The sequence below is a fragment of the Ranitomeya imitator genome, chromosome 5, assembly GCF_032444005.1.
Source record: "Ranitomeya imitator isolate aRanImi1 chromosome 5, aRanImi1.pri, whole genome shotgun sequence".
NCBI classification, from domain to species: Eukaryota; Metazoa; Chordata; class Amphibia; order Anura; family Dendrobatidae; genus Ranitomeya; species Ranitomeya imitator.
This window is the reverse complement of record NC_091286.1, coordinates 545,138,205-545,156,130: the sequence shown is the minus strand read 5'-3', so window position 1 is coordinate 545,156,130 and position 17,926 is coordinate 545,138,205. Positions and strand designations below refer to the sequence as shown.

Here is a 17,926-nt window from a genome sequence, read left to right as displayed (position 1 = left end):
AATGTTGTGTATCAGGAAATAAAGTTAGTTGTTGCTGTGACATTGCCACTACGTGTGGAAGCACGAGCATGCACTGAGATTGAACCAGCATTTTGTCTGACTCATTCTTATCCGGTACCAATGCTCTTAGTCTAATTTGGAATGACTGGTGAAGGAAGGGTATTGTCGTGACGACCCCGACAGTTACATAGTGGCATCAATAAATCAAAGATTTTGCTTGATTTCATGAGACCCAATGATTTGTGTGCCTTATACATGTATAGTGGTGGTAATAGCAAATGATAGAGCAGCACGGTGGCTCAGTGGTTAGCACTATATATTTGCTGCCTTGCAGTACTGGGTTTAAATCCCACCAAGGTCAGCATCTGCAAGAAGTTTGTATGTTCTCCCTGTGTTTGTGTGGGTTTCCGCTGGGTTCTCCAGTTTCCTCTCACACTCCAAAGACATACTGATCGGGAATGCAGATTGTGAATCCCAAGAAGAATAGTGGCGCTGATCTCTTAAAAACATTGTGGAAATGAATGCCGCTATACAAGTAAAATAGATAAAAACTAAATAGAGAGGATATATGCAATATCAGTGAAGAGGTTAATGTTACAGATTTGTGAGGATTTTCATCTGATCCGTGATCTTACCTGACTTCCATCTTTTATCTCATGGTGTGCATACAAGGTAACGGCTTCTGGACACCGATCTAGAAGTCTCTCTATGGAGCCCTCGTAATTCAGGAGCCGCGTTGCACAAATGATGTGAATGCTTAGATACGAATTGTTGCTGTCCGGTATGGAGTCCAGAAATGGAAGAAACGACACAATATCCAGTGAAGGACCACAAAGGAGAGACTGAATGCAAAGTAAAACAAAATTGGAATAAAAAACCCCCAAAAAGACAGGGTTTTATATTTTTTCCTACTTGGGCTATAGCTCTAGTCCTATAGTCCAAAATATCAGTACTAGAAGTCCTAATAACAGATTCAATAGTGAAAAAGCAAGGAACAAAAGGATGAAAGGAAAAAGGCATCAGTCCACTCCCGGTGTCATCCCTGTCTATTAGTACAGTAGCAGTAGGTTGGGATGAACACTGGGATGTCCTTCTCCTACAAATAGATTAAGACAAACCTGTAATTTCACCAAGTCCCCACAGGCCGCACATGACGCAGGTTCTGAAGACGTCATCTTTGTTATCCAAGGGCTGATCACTCCAAAATGGCTGCAGGAATTCCTCTGAAAAGACAGATTCCCTTATACAGAAAGAACATTGAAAGTGCAACAAAAACAGAGGCACAGATGATAGGAACGCATGGACGGATCACAACACCTACCAGATCTTCTGGGCCTCGGAGAGACGTGACACACATGTGCTGTGGTTTGCAAATCCTGCACACATAGTGAGATGTAAGCCTGGACAGCACGTCCTGGAGTATGGATTCTGGAGGATACGAGGACAGAAGGGCTTCCCAAAAATCTACAAGTATTTGTGGTTTATCATCATCCTCTGGTTTGTTACATAAAGACTAGGGAAAAATAAACAATGAAAATTGGCTTGCTGCCTAGAAAAATTATCCTTACGCCGATCATAATAAATTACGTAAATTTGTTTTCCTACTAAGCACTTAGTGAATTATAAGGTTGGCTCTAGTCCATCCAGTGTCCTACATGACTGTTCTGACCCTCGTAGACCATCTTCCTTTCGGCCTGGGAATCTGAGTCCACTCCTACGAGAGTCACACCAAGCCTCGAATAGTAATGAATAAAAAAATCTGACTTCTGCTCCACATATAACATAAGGAGTGAGACCGCCATCATGTAGGATAACGGGAGGATGGGAAAGAGGCAAAATTATTCACTAGGATTTGGTAATACTACTACTACTCATGTATAGTAACGCAGGAATCAGATTTGCTGCATCTGATCCCATCTTTTCTTCCTAAGGTGGTTTCCTCATTTTAGCTCAATGAAGACATCATATTTCCTTCCTTTTGTCCATATCCCTCTCATCCTCAGTCACTAAACAGACTGGACCTGGTGAGAGCCCTTCATCTCTACTTTTCAAGAATGGCACCCTTCAGACGAGCGGACTCCTGAAGGTCCTAGAAGAGGCTTCCCTGCTTCCAGGTCTATGTTTGCCCAGTGGGTCCATTCTGGAAGCCCATCTAATAAGGGACAGGGTGTGTCCACTCATGATCACAGGCTCACTCTGCTCACACAGTGGGGGGCCACCTGAGACATCCGCTACTAGACGGTCCCCCATTCATACCGTCACAGAGTTCTACAGGGTTCACACCTATGCCTTGGTAGAAAGGTCTTTTTTTCAGACTCAGGGACACAGCACCCACCCTTGTATACAGTTAAGTTGGATTCTCCTACTGCTTTATTACGGACTGATTCACTTTGTGCCACTCAGTGGGGTGTAGACTGCTGGGGAGGAGCTATAGGCTCTAGCAATAGCTACCTCCATGTCACGCTGCGCTGTGCGAGACCTGGCGATTCTGAAGAGCGGTAACATTACTGATTACAACAGACATAGTGGACTGTAAGACCTGTGTGCAATTTTACTTTTAATATAGTGACAAACCATGGAAAGTGTGTTCCCATGTCACCCTCCATTGCAACAGTCTTAACAATGAGAAAAAGTATTTGATAAATCAAAAAGATTGTATACATTTGTGTGTGTGTAATTCTCAATTACTAAAACCAGAACTTGATGTCATCTGTGATTCTGGACACTTCGCAACAGACATCAACGCCAAGCACCACCATTACCTTGATTGCCAACGCATTAGGGAATCAGTAAGGACCAAGGCGAAGCACCAGAATTAGCACAGCTAATGTGATGCGCCATTTGTGGGGCAGCTGAGAGCTGGTATTTTTAGGTTTGGAAGGGCCAAATAACCATAGACCTTCCCAGACTGATAATATCTCCCATCTATATGCCTTACCTTTGCTGGTTAAAAAAAAAATTGATTGGGGGGGCCCCAATGTCATTTTTTTTTTTCATTTATTTATTAGCTTCATACAAAGCCATACAATTAGCTCCACCTGCAAGGCACTAAAGGGTGCAATTTTATATTATATCAGGGGGTTGAGCAGTTCTAGATCTGCTGGATATCGCGAGCGAAATTACCAAGATATAAAATATATATACCATATATACTCGAGTATAAGCCGAGACCCCTAATTTTGCCACAAAAAACTGAGAAAACTTAATGACTCGAGTATAAGCCTAGGGTGGAAAATGAAGCAGCTACTGGTAAATTTCAAAATTAAAAATAGATACCAATAAAAGAAAAATTAATTGAGACATCAGTAGTTTAAGTGTTTTTGAATATCCATATTGAATCGTGAGTCCCATATAATGCTCCATACAGTTTATGATAGGCCCCATAAGATGCTCCATATTAAAATATGCCCCATATAATGCTGCACAAATGTTGATTATGACCCCATAAGATGCTCTATACAGACATTTGCCCCATATAATGCTCCACATGGCCCCATAAGATGCTCCATACATATATTTGCCCCATATAATGCTGCACATGACCCCATAAGATGCTCCATACAGTTTATGATGGGCCCCATAAGATGCTCCATATTAAAATATGCCCCATATAATGCTGCACAAATGTTGATCATGACCCCATAAGATGCTCTATACAGACATTAGCCCCATATAATGCTCCACATGGCCCCATAAGATGCTCCATACAGATATTTGCTCCATATGCTCTTGCTGCGATAAAAAAAAAAAAAAAAAAAAAAAAAAAAAATGACATACTCACCTCTCAGGGCCCCGGCACTTGCTATATTCACCGTTCTGCGTTCCACTGATGGGCGCCGCTGTGTCTTCCCCGTGCTCTGCACTGACTGTTCAGGCAGAGGGCAGCGCACACTAATCGCGTCTCTCTGACCTGAGCGTCACTGCAGAGGACGGGGAAGACGCAGCAACGGCCATCGTTGGAATGGGGAACAGGTGAATATTGCGCACTGCCTTATACTCACCTGCTCTCGACGCGGTCCCTGGTTCTCCGGCGCCGGCAACTTCTTCCTGTAGTGAGCGGTCACATGGTACCGCTCATTACAGTAATGAATATGCGGCTCCACCCCTATGGGAGTGGTGCCGGGTCCATATTCATTACTGTAATTAGCGGTACCATGTGACCGCTCACTACAGGAAGAAGCTGCCGGCACCCGGAGAACAAGGGACATCCAGTGACCGCGCCAGGAGCAGGTGAGTATTACAAGACAGCTGCTGCTCCCCCTTCCGTGCCGACCCCTGGGTATGACTCGAGTATAAGCCGAGATGGGCAATTTGAGCCTAAAAAAATGGGCTGAAATTCTCGGCTTATACTCGAGTACATACGGTGTATGTATGTATGTATGTATATATATATGTATATATATATATATATATATATATATATATATTCACAGGCCGTCTGTAAACACAACTGTTTTAGGACGTTAGTGAAGAAGCGGTATAGTGTTTAGTCTATTGTTCTCTGCATTACTCATATTGATATGCAACATTTCAGAATCCGGTTGCAGTATTTCTAACCCCTTAGTGGCAGAGCTAATTTTGACCTTAATGACCAGTCCAAAATATTTAAACTGACCAGTATCACTTTACGTGGTAATAACTCTGGAACGCTTCAACGGATCCTAGTGATTCTAAGGCCGGGTTCAAATTTGCGTCTGTGTGTGCAGTATACGTTCCGCATGCATCATGAGTACATATCTTTAACATTGTGTATGCATGGACATATTTTTGTATGCATTCGCTTGTGGATGTGTACGCATGTATCGTTTTGAGGAGAGCGGCGGGGTCCTGCAAACGCAACATGTTGAATTTTTTGAGGTGTCAAATATTGCGCAATCGTCCGCATGTGGATGATTGCGTAAAAAAAAGCATTAGTGTCTATGGGAACGCATTGGTACGCAATGACATAGGTATGAATGTGTTCAATACGCATGCGTTCTTCAGACTGCGCATGTCCATAAAATGATGTCACCGCCTCGACAATGCGCATAAACGCAAATGCATGGCAAAACGCAATTAAATGCATGCACACGCAGCGTTTTTATTTGCATCATGCGCAAGATGATGCGCAGACATAAGCATGCTTTTGCATGCGCTTTAGTATGCGTTTATGCATGTAGACGATATGCTGCACACAAACGCTAATGTGAAATTAGCCTAAGACATTTTTTTCGTGACGTATTGGACTTCATGTTATTGGTAAATTGTGGTCTATATGATTGGCGTATATACAGCTCTGGCAAAAATTAAGAGACCACTGGACAGTTTTATAAAAATCAGCTTCTCTACATGTCATGACGCCATTCTATTCCAGTCTCAGTTGAATTCCAACCAGAGTACACCTCATTCGACTTAATGTGCTTCTGATTAGGTGATCACCTGAAACAAATCTTATTTATCAAAGGAAAATATAAAAAACCCTGCTGTGGTGTTCACAATCCTCTTGCAATAGGACAAGATGGATGGTAAAACAAGTACTAGTAATATCCCAAAAGTAAGAGGAATAAATAATAACTTTTATCCATGCCAAAGGAGTTGAAAAGAAAAGTTTTCATTGAGGAAAAGAAGGGCTCAATTCTGGCTTTACTAGCAGAGGGATACAGTGAGCGTCATGTTGCCTCCATCTTTAAAATTTCAGTCCAAACAACTCTCCACTGACCGGGATGACCATCATCTTATTGGAATGTCACTCAGCAACCGCAGGATGACATCAAGTGACCTACAAAACGAATGGCAAATGGCAGCTGGGGTGAAGTGCACGGCAAGAACAGTTCTTAACAGGCTCCTAGAGGCAGGGCTCAAGTTATGTAAAGCTAGAAAAAAGCCTCAGGCAATGTTCCCCAACTCTGGGGACTGTTTTTTCCAGCAGGACAATGCGCCATGCCAAACAGCAAGGTCAATCAATGTGTGGATGAAGGACCACCACATCAAATCCCTGTCATGGCCAGCCCAATCTCCAGACCTTAAAGGGAACCTGTCACCTGAATTTGGCGGGACTGGTTTTGGGTCATATGGGCGGAGTTTTCGGGTGTTTGATTCACCCTTTCCTTACCTGCTGGCTGCATACTGGCCGAAATATTGGATTGAAGTTCATTCTCTGTCCTTCATAGTACATGCCTGCGCAAAGTAATCTTGCCTTGCGCAGGCGTGTACTATGGAAGACAGAGAATGAACTTCAATCCAATATTTCGGCCAGCATGCAGCCAGCAGGTAAGGAAAGGGTGAATCAAACACCCGAAAACTCCGCCCATATGACCCAAAACTGGTCCTGCCAAATTCAGGTGACAGGTTCCCTTTAACTCCATTGAAAACCTGTGGAATGTACCGTAATCAAGAGGAAGATGGATAGTCCTAGGCCATCAAACAAAACTGCTTAAATTTTTGTACCAGGAGTGGCATAAGGTCACCCAAAAGCAGTGTGAAAGACTGGTGGAAAGCATGCCAAGATGCATGAAAGCTATCATTAAAAATCATGGTTATTCCACAAAATATTGATTTCTGAACTATTCAAGAGTTAAAACATTAGTATTGTTGTTTCTATATGATTATGAACTTGTTTTCTTAGCATTATTTGAGGTCTGCAAGCAATGCATTTTTCTGTTATTTTCTAATTTTCTGAAAATAAATACAAAATTTATTGCTTGGAAATTCAGAGCCATGTTGTTAGTAGTTTATAGAATAAAAGAGCAATTTACATTTTACTCAAAAATATACCTATAAAGAGATAAATCAGACAAACTGAACATTTTGCAGTGGTCTCTTCATTTTTGATAGAGCTGTATTTTTTAAAATATTGAAAATTTGACAAAAAAAATTGCAAATTTCACAATTTTCAAATTTTAAATGCCCTTAAATCAGATGGTTATACCACACAAAATAATTAATAAATGACATTTCCCACACGTCTACTCTACGTCTGCATTATTTTTGAAACAATTTTCTTTTTTGTTAGGATGTTAGAGGGGTGAAAACTAGTGATTATCCAAGCAGTTAAAACTTTAGCAGCAATTTCTCATTTTTTTCAGCAAGTTTACAAAAAAAAGTGTCTCTTTTTCAGTTGCTACACAGCAATGAATGCAAAGTGGAATGAAAAAATTAAACTCATTTTACCCCTAAAATCTTGCTTTAGCCCCAAATATCTCACTGCTGCTGGGTGCAGGGAGGCAGATATTGGCAGACGCACTGTGCATGCACCCGCCACTGTTTTAGATTATTCAATGAATAGCGACGATCACATGATAAGGCACCGTAAAAACCAACCATGTTCTCCAGTGTCTCAGCTACCCCCGGTAGCAGAGACTGCAGAGATTTTCCAATTCTGGGGGCCGCTATACCCTTATTACTGATCACCGTTTTAAAATGGTGGTGAGGGAATAAGGCCCCTTAGCCACTGACGTTTTAATACAGTCAGTAAGGGATTAACCCCTTTCTGACATTAGATCTACTATCCCGTCGAGGTGGGGTGGGCCCATATGACCACCGACGGGATAGTATGTCATGCCCTTTAGTGTGATACCGCGAGTTAAGTCGCGGTGATCGCGTCAAAATTCCGACGCCATCTTACCTTACAGAAGATGGCCTCGGCATCTTGGGGTATGGCGCTGCCCCCCTGGTCTCCCGATCGCTGTGATTGGCTGTTCAATTCTGAACAGCCAATCACAGCCTTTCTCATTGTTTCAGCCAATCACAGCCTTTCTCATTGTTTCAGCCAATCAGATTGGCTGAAACAGTGAAGTCCCAGGCTAGGATCGAGTACCTCCAGATTGGCGCGAACGACGATCACATCAATCTTGCCAATCGCAGGGCACAGTGGCGGTGTTACCGCGCTGTGCCCTGCCTGTAACTTCCTGGATCGGTGCTGTAATAGCATCGATCCTACCCCGGAGCCTGCACTACCCCGGATCCTGGGGCTACTGATTGGCGCGATCGATGTGATTGTTGATCGCACCAATCACAGGCAACAGCAGCGGTGTGACCGCGCTGTGCCCTGCTGGTGATCTGCCGGTCACCTGCTGGTGACCTGCCTATGATCGGAGCTGTGAGCTCCGATCATAGGCTGGTGCCTAGCAACACCGGCATCACCAGGGCCTCCTCTGATTGGTGGGATCGATGTGATCATTCGATCCCACCAATGACAGGCCACAGCAACGGTATGACCGCTCTGTGACCTGTCTCACCTCTCCCTGAACTGTTTGACTGCTCTGCAAGAATCCTCACACTTGTTGAGGTTTCCTGCAGAGCGGTCACGCTGACAGATCCCCTCCTGTGCTGAGACTTGTGGTGCCACAGTAGCCTGTGACACCACAATTCTTGCTAAAGAAAAAAAAAAAAAAAAAAGAAGAAAGAAGAGAGACTACAAACGTAAGTGTTCATCCCTGATCCCGGCCCGATCTTTCTTCACCTCCCCATCCCTTTCCCCCTCCACCCCCACTTTGCGCCGCGTCCGTCCGTGCCCAAATTAAGCAGCCGCCGAGCACTGATTGGTGACGCAGTTCACCGATCAACACTCGTGCTCACTTTTCTTTTCCACATCCCGTCCGCGCACCCAGCTGCTGCGTCTAAGCCTGTGCCTTTCGTTTCCTTTTTTCCACATCCCCGTCCGCGCACCCAGCTGCTGTGTCTAAACCCGTGCCTTTCGTTTTTTTTTTCCCTCTACATCCCCGTGCGCACACCCAGCAGCAGCCGAACTTTGATAAGTGACGCTGTTCACTTATCAGAGCTCTCGTGCCTGCCGTTTTTTTTCACATCCCCGTTCACACACCCAGCAGCCGCCGAACTTTGATAAGTGACGCGGTTCACTTATCAGAGCTAGGGCCTGCTGTTTTAGACTTTTCCTTTCACAGGTATTTTTTTCTCCCCATTTGCTTTTTTTTCCTTTAGCTTTTTCTTTTCAGAATAGTTTGCACCAAACACTATCCCCCACACATACAAAGTTACCAATAAAGTACACCCAAGCACCATACTCAAAAAAAAAAAAAATGTCCCGCTCGTCCCAGCAGCTCTATTCAGCGGAGGAGGCATATTCTTTCTTTGCCTCAGACACGGATAGCGAGGGAGAGGATCTCACATTCCTTTACTCTTCAGATTCTTCATCCTCTTCCTCATCTTCCTCCTTGGGTCCTGCGGAACCGTTACGCAGATGCCCCAGGAAAGAAGATGAAGCAGCTCCCACTCCTGAAGATGAACCAACGCGCCCCTCTTCGGACCCCATATGGACCTCGCCCACCAAAAATTTCGAGCCACTGAATCCTGATTTTGTGGCAGAATCAGGAATCAAGTTTGACACCACCGGCCTCACAGAAATGGACTTTTTCAAAGTCTTTTTCCCTGAGGCTTTCGTTAACCTCATGCTGGAGCAAACTAATGTGTATGCTTGGCAATTTTTGGAGCAAAACCCTGGTTCATCATTTTCTAACTTGTCTCCTGTAGATGGAGTTGAAATGATGCAGTTTTGGGGCCTGGTCCTTCATATGGGGATCCTGAAGAAGCCAGAAATTCTGCAATATTGGAGTGTAGATATTTTATATAACACTCCAGTGTTCCGAATGGTCATGGTTCGGACGTGTTTTGAGGCCATCCATAAGTTCCTGCATTACAACAATAATGCACGGTGTCCCGCACGAGATGACCCCAATTTTTACCGTCTGTTCAAAGTTCGGCCGGTCATCGAACACTTCAGCAAAATGTTTGCTGAAGTGTATGTGCCCCAAATGGACATCTGCGTGGACGAGTCCTTGGCTCATTTTAAGAGGCGGCTCAGATTCGGTCAATACCTGCCCAGCAAGAGGGCCAGGTACGGAATCAAACTCTACAAGCTGTGTTAGAGTACCTCAGGGTACACCTACAGTTTTAGAGTGTACGAAGGGAAGGACAGCAGGATTGAACCGCTTGAGTGTCCTTCTATCCTGGGAGTGAGTGGGAAAATTGTGTGGGATTTGGTGCACCCACTGATGGATAAAGGTATCACCTCTACACCGATAACTTTTACACCAGCATCCCACTCTACAAATCCCTCTCTGCACGAGGTACCGCAACCTGCGGTACTGTCCGCAAAAATCAGAGAGGCCATCCGAAGATGCTACTTGGGCAGATGCTCAGAAAAGGTGAGAGCAAAGCCCAATGTAGCGACCACCTGCTGGTGGTCAAGTACAAGAGGGATGTCCTTCTCTTGACCACCATACACTGTGATGGCAGCGTCCTTAGCACTGTACGAGGTACCTCTACACAGGTCTGCAAACTGGACTGTGTACTGGGGTACAACAAAAACATGGGGGGCGTTGATCTCTCCCATCAACTCCTCCATCCATACAGTGCTTTCAGAAAGGCCAAGGTGTGGTACAAAAAGCTGTCCGTGTACATCATACAAATGGCAATGCTCAACGCTTTCCTGCTGTCACGATGTGCACGACACACTGATAGGTCGTACCTTCAGTTCCAGGAGGTAGTGGTTAAGGCCCTGATGTTTGGCACGAGGGAAGGAGTGGTCCCCAGTACTTCCGGAACTGAGGGTGCTCGTATCATACCAGGTTAGCATTTTCCGGGGGTGATCCCGCCAACTGGAAGAAAAGGTAAACCGCAAAAAAGGTGCCGAGTGTGCTACAAAAGAGGAATACGCAAGGACACAATCTATCAATGCGACACCTGCCACGACAAACCTGGCCTGTGTATGAAGGATTGCTTCAAATTGAACCACACCTCCATGCACTACTAATTTACTTTACAGGAACCAGTAGATTAGTTCCAAAGAGGGGGCACATCTAGATAAGTTCCTTGGGGGTCTAGGTTCCTAAATGATGCCACTTGTATTTTTTTTTTTTTTTTTACTGTTTCGGCACATCACGGGCTCTGCAAACGGAACATGACGCCCTCAGACCAGTCCATCAAAGTCTGCATTTCAAATCGTCACTGCTTCCCTTTTGAGTCCCGACGTGCCCAGTTTTTTCCCACATATGGGGTACCAGCGTACTCAGGACAATTTGGACAACAACTTTTGGGGTCCAATTTCTCTTGTTACCCTTGGGAAAATAAAAATTGGGGACTCAAAGATAATTTTTGTGGGAAAAAAAAAATAGAATTTTTTTATTTTCACGCCGGGCGTCTAACTTTACTGAAGCACTTGGGGGGTTCAAAATTCTCACCACACACCTAGATAAGTTCCTTAGGGGGTCAAGTTTACAAAATGGGATCACTTGTTGGGAGTTTCTACTGTTTAGGCACATCAGGGGTTCACCAAATGGAACATGAAGCCCGCAGACCATTCCATCAAAGTCTGCATTCCAAAACGTCACTACTTCCCTTTCGAGCCCCGAAGTGTGCCCAAACAGTAGTTTTCTCCCACATATAGGGTACCAGCGTACTCAGGACAAATTGGACAACAACTTTTGGGGTCCAATTTCTCCTGTTACCCTTGGGAAAATAAAAAATTGGGAACTGAAAATCATTTTTGTGGGAAAAAAAAATAGAATCTTCTATTTTCACGCCCGGGCGTTATAAACTTCTTTGAAGCACTTGGGGGTTCAAAGTGCTCAACACACACCTAGATAAGTTCCTTAGGGGGTCTAGTTTCCAAAATGGGGCCACTTGTGGGGGTTTCCACTGTTTAGGCACATCAGGGGCTCGCCAAACACAACATGGCGTCCGATCTCAATTCCAGCCAATTTTAGCTTAAAAATGTCAAATGGCGTTCCTTTCCTTCTGAGCCCTGCCATGCGCCCAAACAGTGGTTGCCCCCCACATATGGGGTATCAGCATACTCCGGACAAGTTGGACAACAACTTTTGGGGTCCAATTTCTCCCTTTACCCTTGGGGAAATAATTTTTGGACTAAATTATCATGTTTGTGGAAAAAATATGATTTTTTATTTTCATGCCCGGGCGTTATAAACTTCTGTGAAGCACTTGGGGGTTCAAAGTGCTCAACACACCTAGATAAGTTCCTTAGGGGGTCTAGTTTCCAAAATGGGGCCACTTGTGGGGGTTTCCACTGTTTAGGCACATCAGGGGCTCGCCAAACACAACATGGCGTCCGATCTCAATTCCAGCCAATTTTAGCTTGAAAATGTCAAACGGCGCTCCTTTCCTTCTGAGCCCTGCCGTGCACCCAAAAAGTGGTTCCCCCTCAGATGTGGGGTATCAGCGTACTCAGGACAAATTGGACAACAACTTTTGAGGTCCATTTCCTCTTTTTACCCTTGGGAAAATTAAAAAATTATTGCTGAAAGATCATTTTTGTGACTAAAAAGTTAAATGTTAATTTTTTCCTTCCATGTTGCTTCTGCTGCTGTGAAACACCTGAAGGGTTAATAAACTTCTTGAATCTGGTTTTGAGCACCTTGAGGGGTGCAGTTTTCAGAATGGTGTCGCTTTTGGGTATTTTCTGCCATATAGACCCCTCCAAGTGACTTCAAATGTGAGGTGGTCCCTAAAAAAATGGTTTTGTAAATGTTGTTGTAAAAATGAGAAATTGCTGGTCAAATTTTAACCCTTATAACTTCCTAGAAAAAAAAAATGTTTCCAAAATTGTGCTGATGTAAACTAGACATGTGGGAAATGTTATTTATTAACTATTTTGTGTCACATAACTCTCTGGTTTAACAGAATAAAAATTAAAAATTTGAAAATTGTGAAATTTTCAAAATTTTAGCCAAATTTCCGTTTTTTTCACAAATAAACGCAAGTTGTATCGAATAAATTTTACCACCATCATGAAGTACAATATGTCACAAGAAAACAATCTCAGAATCGCGCCAAGATCCGTTGAAGCGTTTCGGAGTTATAACCTCATAAAGAGACAGTGGTCAGAAATGTAAAAATTGGCCCGGTCATTAACGTGCAAACCACCCTTGGGGGTAAAGGGGTTAAAGAGGCTTATGAAGGAAAAAAGTAAGAGAAAAAGTACATTTTTTATATATAGTTAATATGTTCTGTATTATTTTCAATGTTAATTCCTCATGGTTTTCATTCTTTTACTTTAACAGGGTAAAAATTGTCCTGATAATGTGATGGACAGAGTGCTGAAAAGTGAACTGAAGCTATGACTCCATCACATCATCTGGAAGAAATGACCGGTATCTTGAAAACTGAAAGGAAACTATATACAGTGGGGCAAAAAAGTATTTAGTCAGTCAGCAATAGTGCAAGTTCCACCACTTAAAAAGATGAGAGGCGTCTGTAATTTACATCATAGGTAGACCTCAACTATGGGAGACAAACTGAGAAAAAAAAATCCAGAAAATCACATTGTCTGTTTTTTTATCATTTTTTTGCATATTATGGTGGAAAATAAGTATTTGGTCAGAAACAAACAATCAAGATTTCTGGCTCTCACAGACCTGTAACTTCTTCTTTAAGAGTCTCCTCTTTCCTCCACTCATTACCTGTAGTAATGGCACCTGTTTAAACTTGTTATCAGTATAAAAAGACACCTGTGCACACCCTCAAACAGTCTGACTCCAAACTCCACTATGGTGAAGACCAAAGAGCTGTCAAAGGACACCAGAAACAAAATTGTAGCCCTGCACCAGGCTGGGAAGACTGAATCTGCAATAGCCAACCAGCTTGGAGTGAAGAAATCAACAGTGGGAGCAATAATTAGAAAATGGAAGACATACAAGACCACTGATAATCTCCCTCGATCTGGGACTCCACGCAAAATCCCACCCCGTGGGGTCAGAATGATCACAAGAACGGTGAGCAAAAATCCCAGAACCACGCGGGGGGACCTTGTGAATGAACTGCAGAGAGCTGGGACCAATGTAACAAGGCCTGCAATAAGTAACACTATGCCACCATGGACTCAGATCCTGCAGTGCCAGACGTGTCCCACTGCTTAAGCCAGTACATGTCCGGGCCCGTATGAAGTTTGCTAGAGAGCATTTGGATGATCCAGAGGAGTTTTGGGAGAATGTCCTATGGTCTGATGAAACCAATCTGGAACAGTTTGGTAGAAACACAACTTGTCGTGTTTGGAGGAAAAAGAATACTGAGTTGCATCCATCAAACACCATACCTACTGTAAAGCATGGTGGTGGAAACATCATGCTTTGGGGCTGTTTCTCTGCAAAGGGGCCAGGACGACTGATCCGGGTACATGAAAGAATGAATGGAGCCATGTACCGTGAGATTTTGAGTGCAAACCTCCTTCCATCAGCAAGGGCATTGAAGATGAAACGTGGCTGGGTCTTTCAACATGACAATGATCCAAAGCACACCGCCAGGGCAACGAAGGAGTGGCTTCGTAAGAAGCATTTCAAGGTCCTGGAGTGGCCTAGCCAGTCTCCAGATCTCAACCCTATAGAAAACCTTTGGAGGGAGTTGAAAGTCCGTGTTGCCAAGCGAAAAGCCAAAAACATCACTGCTCTAGAGGAGATCTGCATGGAGGAATGGGCCAACATACCAACAACAGTGTGTGGCAACCTTGTGAAGACTTACAGAAAACGTTTGACCTCTGTCATTGCCAACAAAGGATAAATTACAAAGTATTGAGATGAAATTTTGTTTCTGACCAAATACTTATTTTCCACCATAATATGCAAATAAAATGTTAAAAAAAACAGACAATGTGATTTTCTGGATTTTTTTTCTCAGTTTGTCTCCCATAGTTGAGGTCTACCTATGATGTAAATTACAGACGCCTCTCATCTTTTTAAGTGGTGGAACTTGCACTATTGCTGACTGACAATACTTTTTTGCCCCACTGTACGAAGCGTATTAGCATATTAAAAAATGTTATTATGCCATTCAAAGTGAAAAGGCTTTATTTTCTGATACCCTTAACCCATTCACGACCAACACCGTACATGCATGGCGCTCCTCAGACGGGAATAAATGGAGGGAGCTCAGGAGCGGAGCCTGCCCTATTACCAGTAGATGATGGCTGTTTCATTTGGCCATCATCTACCGTGAGTGGAGTACAACATTTACAGCAAGTGTCCTGGTGGGGCGCCCTATTCTAACGGCTCATCCGTGATTGCAATGATGGCTGGGGGCCTGCTGACGATACACCAGTGAATGCCAGCTTCTTGCTGGTAATCCTAGGAGACAGTAATTCATTCTATATACAGAAATACTTTGCTATTGCTGTATATTAGTACATGTGATTGGATGATCGCAGGTTCAAATACCCCAAGGGCACTACCAAATACAGTAAAAAGTTGATCTGATGATTTCTGCTACACATAGCAAGGCTGGAGCCCTGCTATGTGTAACACAGTGATCAGATGATTGCACCCTCAGGCCTCCTAAGGGGACTACTAGAAGCAAAAAGTGTAGAAAAAAAAATATAAAACAGTTGAAATCATCCCTTTTGCCTCATTCAAAAAAAAAAACAAAAAAAAAAAAAAATCAAGATACACATTGATGGGGAAAAAAAAAAAAAAAAGTTATTGCTCTGGAAAAAAAAGGGCCCAAAAAACGAAAACACAAAAACGGAAAATCTGAAGTTCGCGAAGGCGTTCAGGGTAGTTGATGACATGCCAGCGTAATAACAGTAGAAAACATGACAATGAGCACAGTATAATAAGGATATACAAAAAACTATATATGTGGGGAATTTGGTTTTATAGATGTGAGAATGTGAACAGAATTCCTATGGAAAGTCTCTCTACTTTGATAATTAAAAAAATAATAAATAATAATAATAATAAAAAATCAGGATAAAACCTTAAAGAAGGACTCTGCTTCTTTCAGAATAATTTTACTGTTTTCATGAAAAGCCACCAGAATCGCTACAAGGAGTCCAGGCAGTGTGTCTCGGAAGTGTAATGCCATTTCTGTGGGTATGATCTCTCTTTCTCTACGTCTTATAATAAGCCTCGGTTCATCCAGGAAACCGTACAGAAGCTGCATCTGAAAGCAGAAGAATCGTAAAATTTACATGCACATCTCTAGGGCAATGAATAAAGAGATTGATTAATAACCTAAATCACCGTTTTTCCTTAAATGCCTAAGGATAATAGCTCTAATGATCCCAATATACCTTTTCTGCTCATTTTCATCTGGTTTTGTACCTCTTTTGCTTCCTGTGCCCTAGCACCAGCTCTCACTTCCTCTGCAGAATCATCTGCTCCTTTCTGACTTCAGTTTCCACCATTCCTTGTGTTAAGCTACAAGCCAGAAATGAGCGCAGACCTGTAACTCCACCTAAACCCCTCACATTCCTCCCCCAGAGTTTCTACCTGCATCAGCACAGTAACCTGCACAAGACATACTTACAGGTACTAGAAGACACATGCAAAACACCAGAACAGCAGCTCTGGCAATAAAGATTATCCATTACTGTTTGAGTGACTGGAATGGGTGGACGGATGGGAAGAGAGATACAGTTATATGAAAAAGTTTTGGCACCCCTATTAATCTTAAGCTTAATGTTTTATAAAAATTGTTTTTTTGCAACAGCTATTTCAGTTTCATATATCTAATAACTGTTGGACACAGTAATGTTTCTACCTTGAAATGAGGTTTATTGTACAAACAGAAAATGTGCAATCTGCATTCAAACAAAATTTGACAGGTGCATAAGTATGGGCCCCCCACCAGAAAAGTGACATTAATATTTAGGAGATCTTCCTTATGCAAAAATAACAGCCTCAAGTCGCTTCCTGTAGCTTTTAACCCCTTTCTGCCATTGGACGTAATATTCCGTCCATGTGGGGTGGGCCTTAATTCCCAAGGACGGAATATTACGTCCAGCGCGATCGGCCGCGCTCACGGGGGAGCGCCGCCGATCGCGGCCGGGTTTCAGCTGCTTATCGCAGCTGACATCCGGCACTATGTGCCAGGAGAAATCACGGACCGCCCCCGGCACATTAACCCCCGGCACACCGCGATCAAAGATGATCGCGATGTGCCGGCGGTGCAGGGAAGCATCGCGCAGGGAGGGGGCTCCCTGCGGGCTTCCCTGAGACCCCCGCAGCAACGCGATGTGATCGCGTTGCTCCGGGGGTCTCCTACCTCCCTCCCTGCAGTAAGTCCCGGATCCAAGATGGCCGCGGATCCGGGTCCTGCAGGGAGGGAGGTGGCTTACCAAGTGCCTGCTCAGAGCAGGCACTTGGTAACGCTGCACTGCTCTCAGACAGATCGGTGATCTGTCAGAGTGCTGTGCAAACTGGCAGATCACCGATCTGTATTGTCCCCCCCTGGGACAAAGTAAAAAAAAAAAAATTTCCAAGTGTGTAAAAAAAAAAAAAAAAAAAAAAAAATCCTAAATAAAAAAAAAAAAAAAAAAAAAAATATTATTCCCATAAATACATTTCTTTATCTAAATAAAAAAAAAACAATAAAAGTACACATATTTAGTATCGCCGCGTCCGTAACGACCCGACCTATAAAACTGGCCCACTAGTTAACCCCTTCAGTAAACACCGTAAGAAAAAAAAAAAAAAAAAAACGAGGCAAAAAACAACGCTTTATTATCATACCGCCAAACAAAAAGTGGAATAACACGCGATCAAAAAGACGGATATAAATAACCATGGTACCGCTGAAAGCGTCATCTTGTCCCGCAAAAAATGAGCCGCCATACAGCAACATCAGCAAAAAAATAAAAAAGTTATAGTCCTCAGAATAAAGCGATGCAAAAATAATTATTTTTTTCTATAAAATAGTTTTTATCGTATAAAAGCGCCAAAACATTAAAAAAATGATATAAATGAGGTGTCGCTGTAATCGTACTGACCCGAAGAATAAAACTGCTTTATCAATTTTACAAAACGCGGAACGGTATAAACGCCTCCCCCAAAAGAAATTCATGAATAGCTGGTTTTTGGTCATTCTGCCTCATCACAAAAATCGGAATAAAAAGCGATCAAAAAATGTCACGTGCCCGAAAATGTTACCAATAAAAACGTCAACTCGTCCCGCAAAAAACAAGACCTCACATGACTCTGTG

At 43.2% G+C, this 17,926-nt stretch overlaps 1 protein-coding gene across 2 annotated transcripts in view; it reads right to left on the bottom strand.

The window, feature by feature from the left end:
- Positions 1 to 17,926, bottom strand: part of LOC138638374 (BLOC-2 complex member HPS3-like) — a 95,185-nt gene that overhangs the window by 19,300 nt on the left and 57,959 nt on the right. For both annotated transcript variants that reach the window (XM_069727609.1, XM_069727610.1), the window contains exons 12-15: positions 15,700 to 15,885; positions 1,322 to 1,513; positions 1,119 to 1,223; positions 636 to 842 (exon numbers count right to left, since the gene is read on the bottom strand). In XM_069727609.1, coding sequence (XP_069583710.1) covers positions 636 to 842; positions 1,119 to 1,223; positions 1,322 to 1,513; positions 15,700 to 15,885 — 690 coding nt within the window. The remainder of the gene's footprint in view (positions 1 to 635; positions 843 to 1,118; positions 1,224 to 1,321; positions 1,514 to 15,699; positions 15,886 to 17,926) is intronic.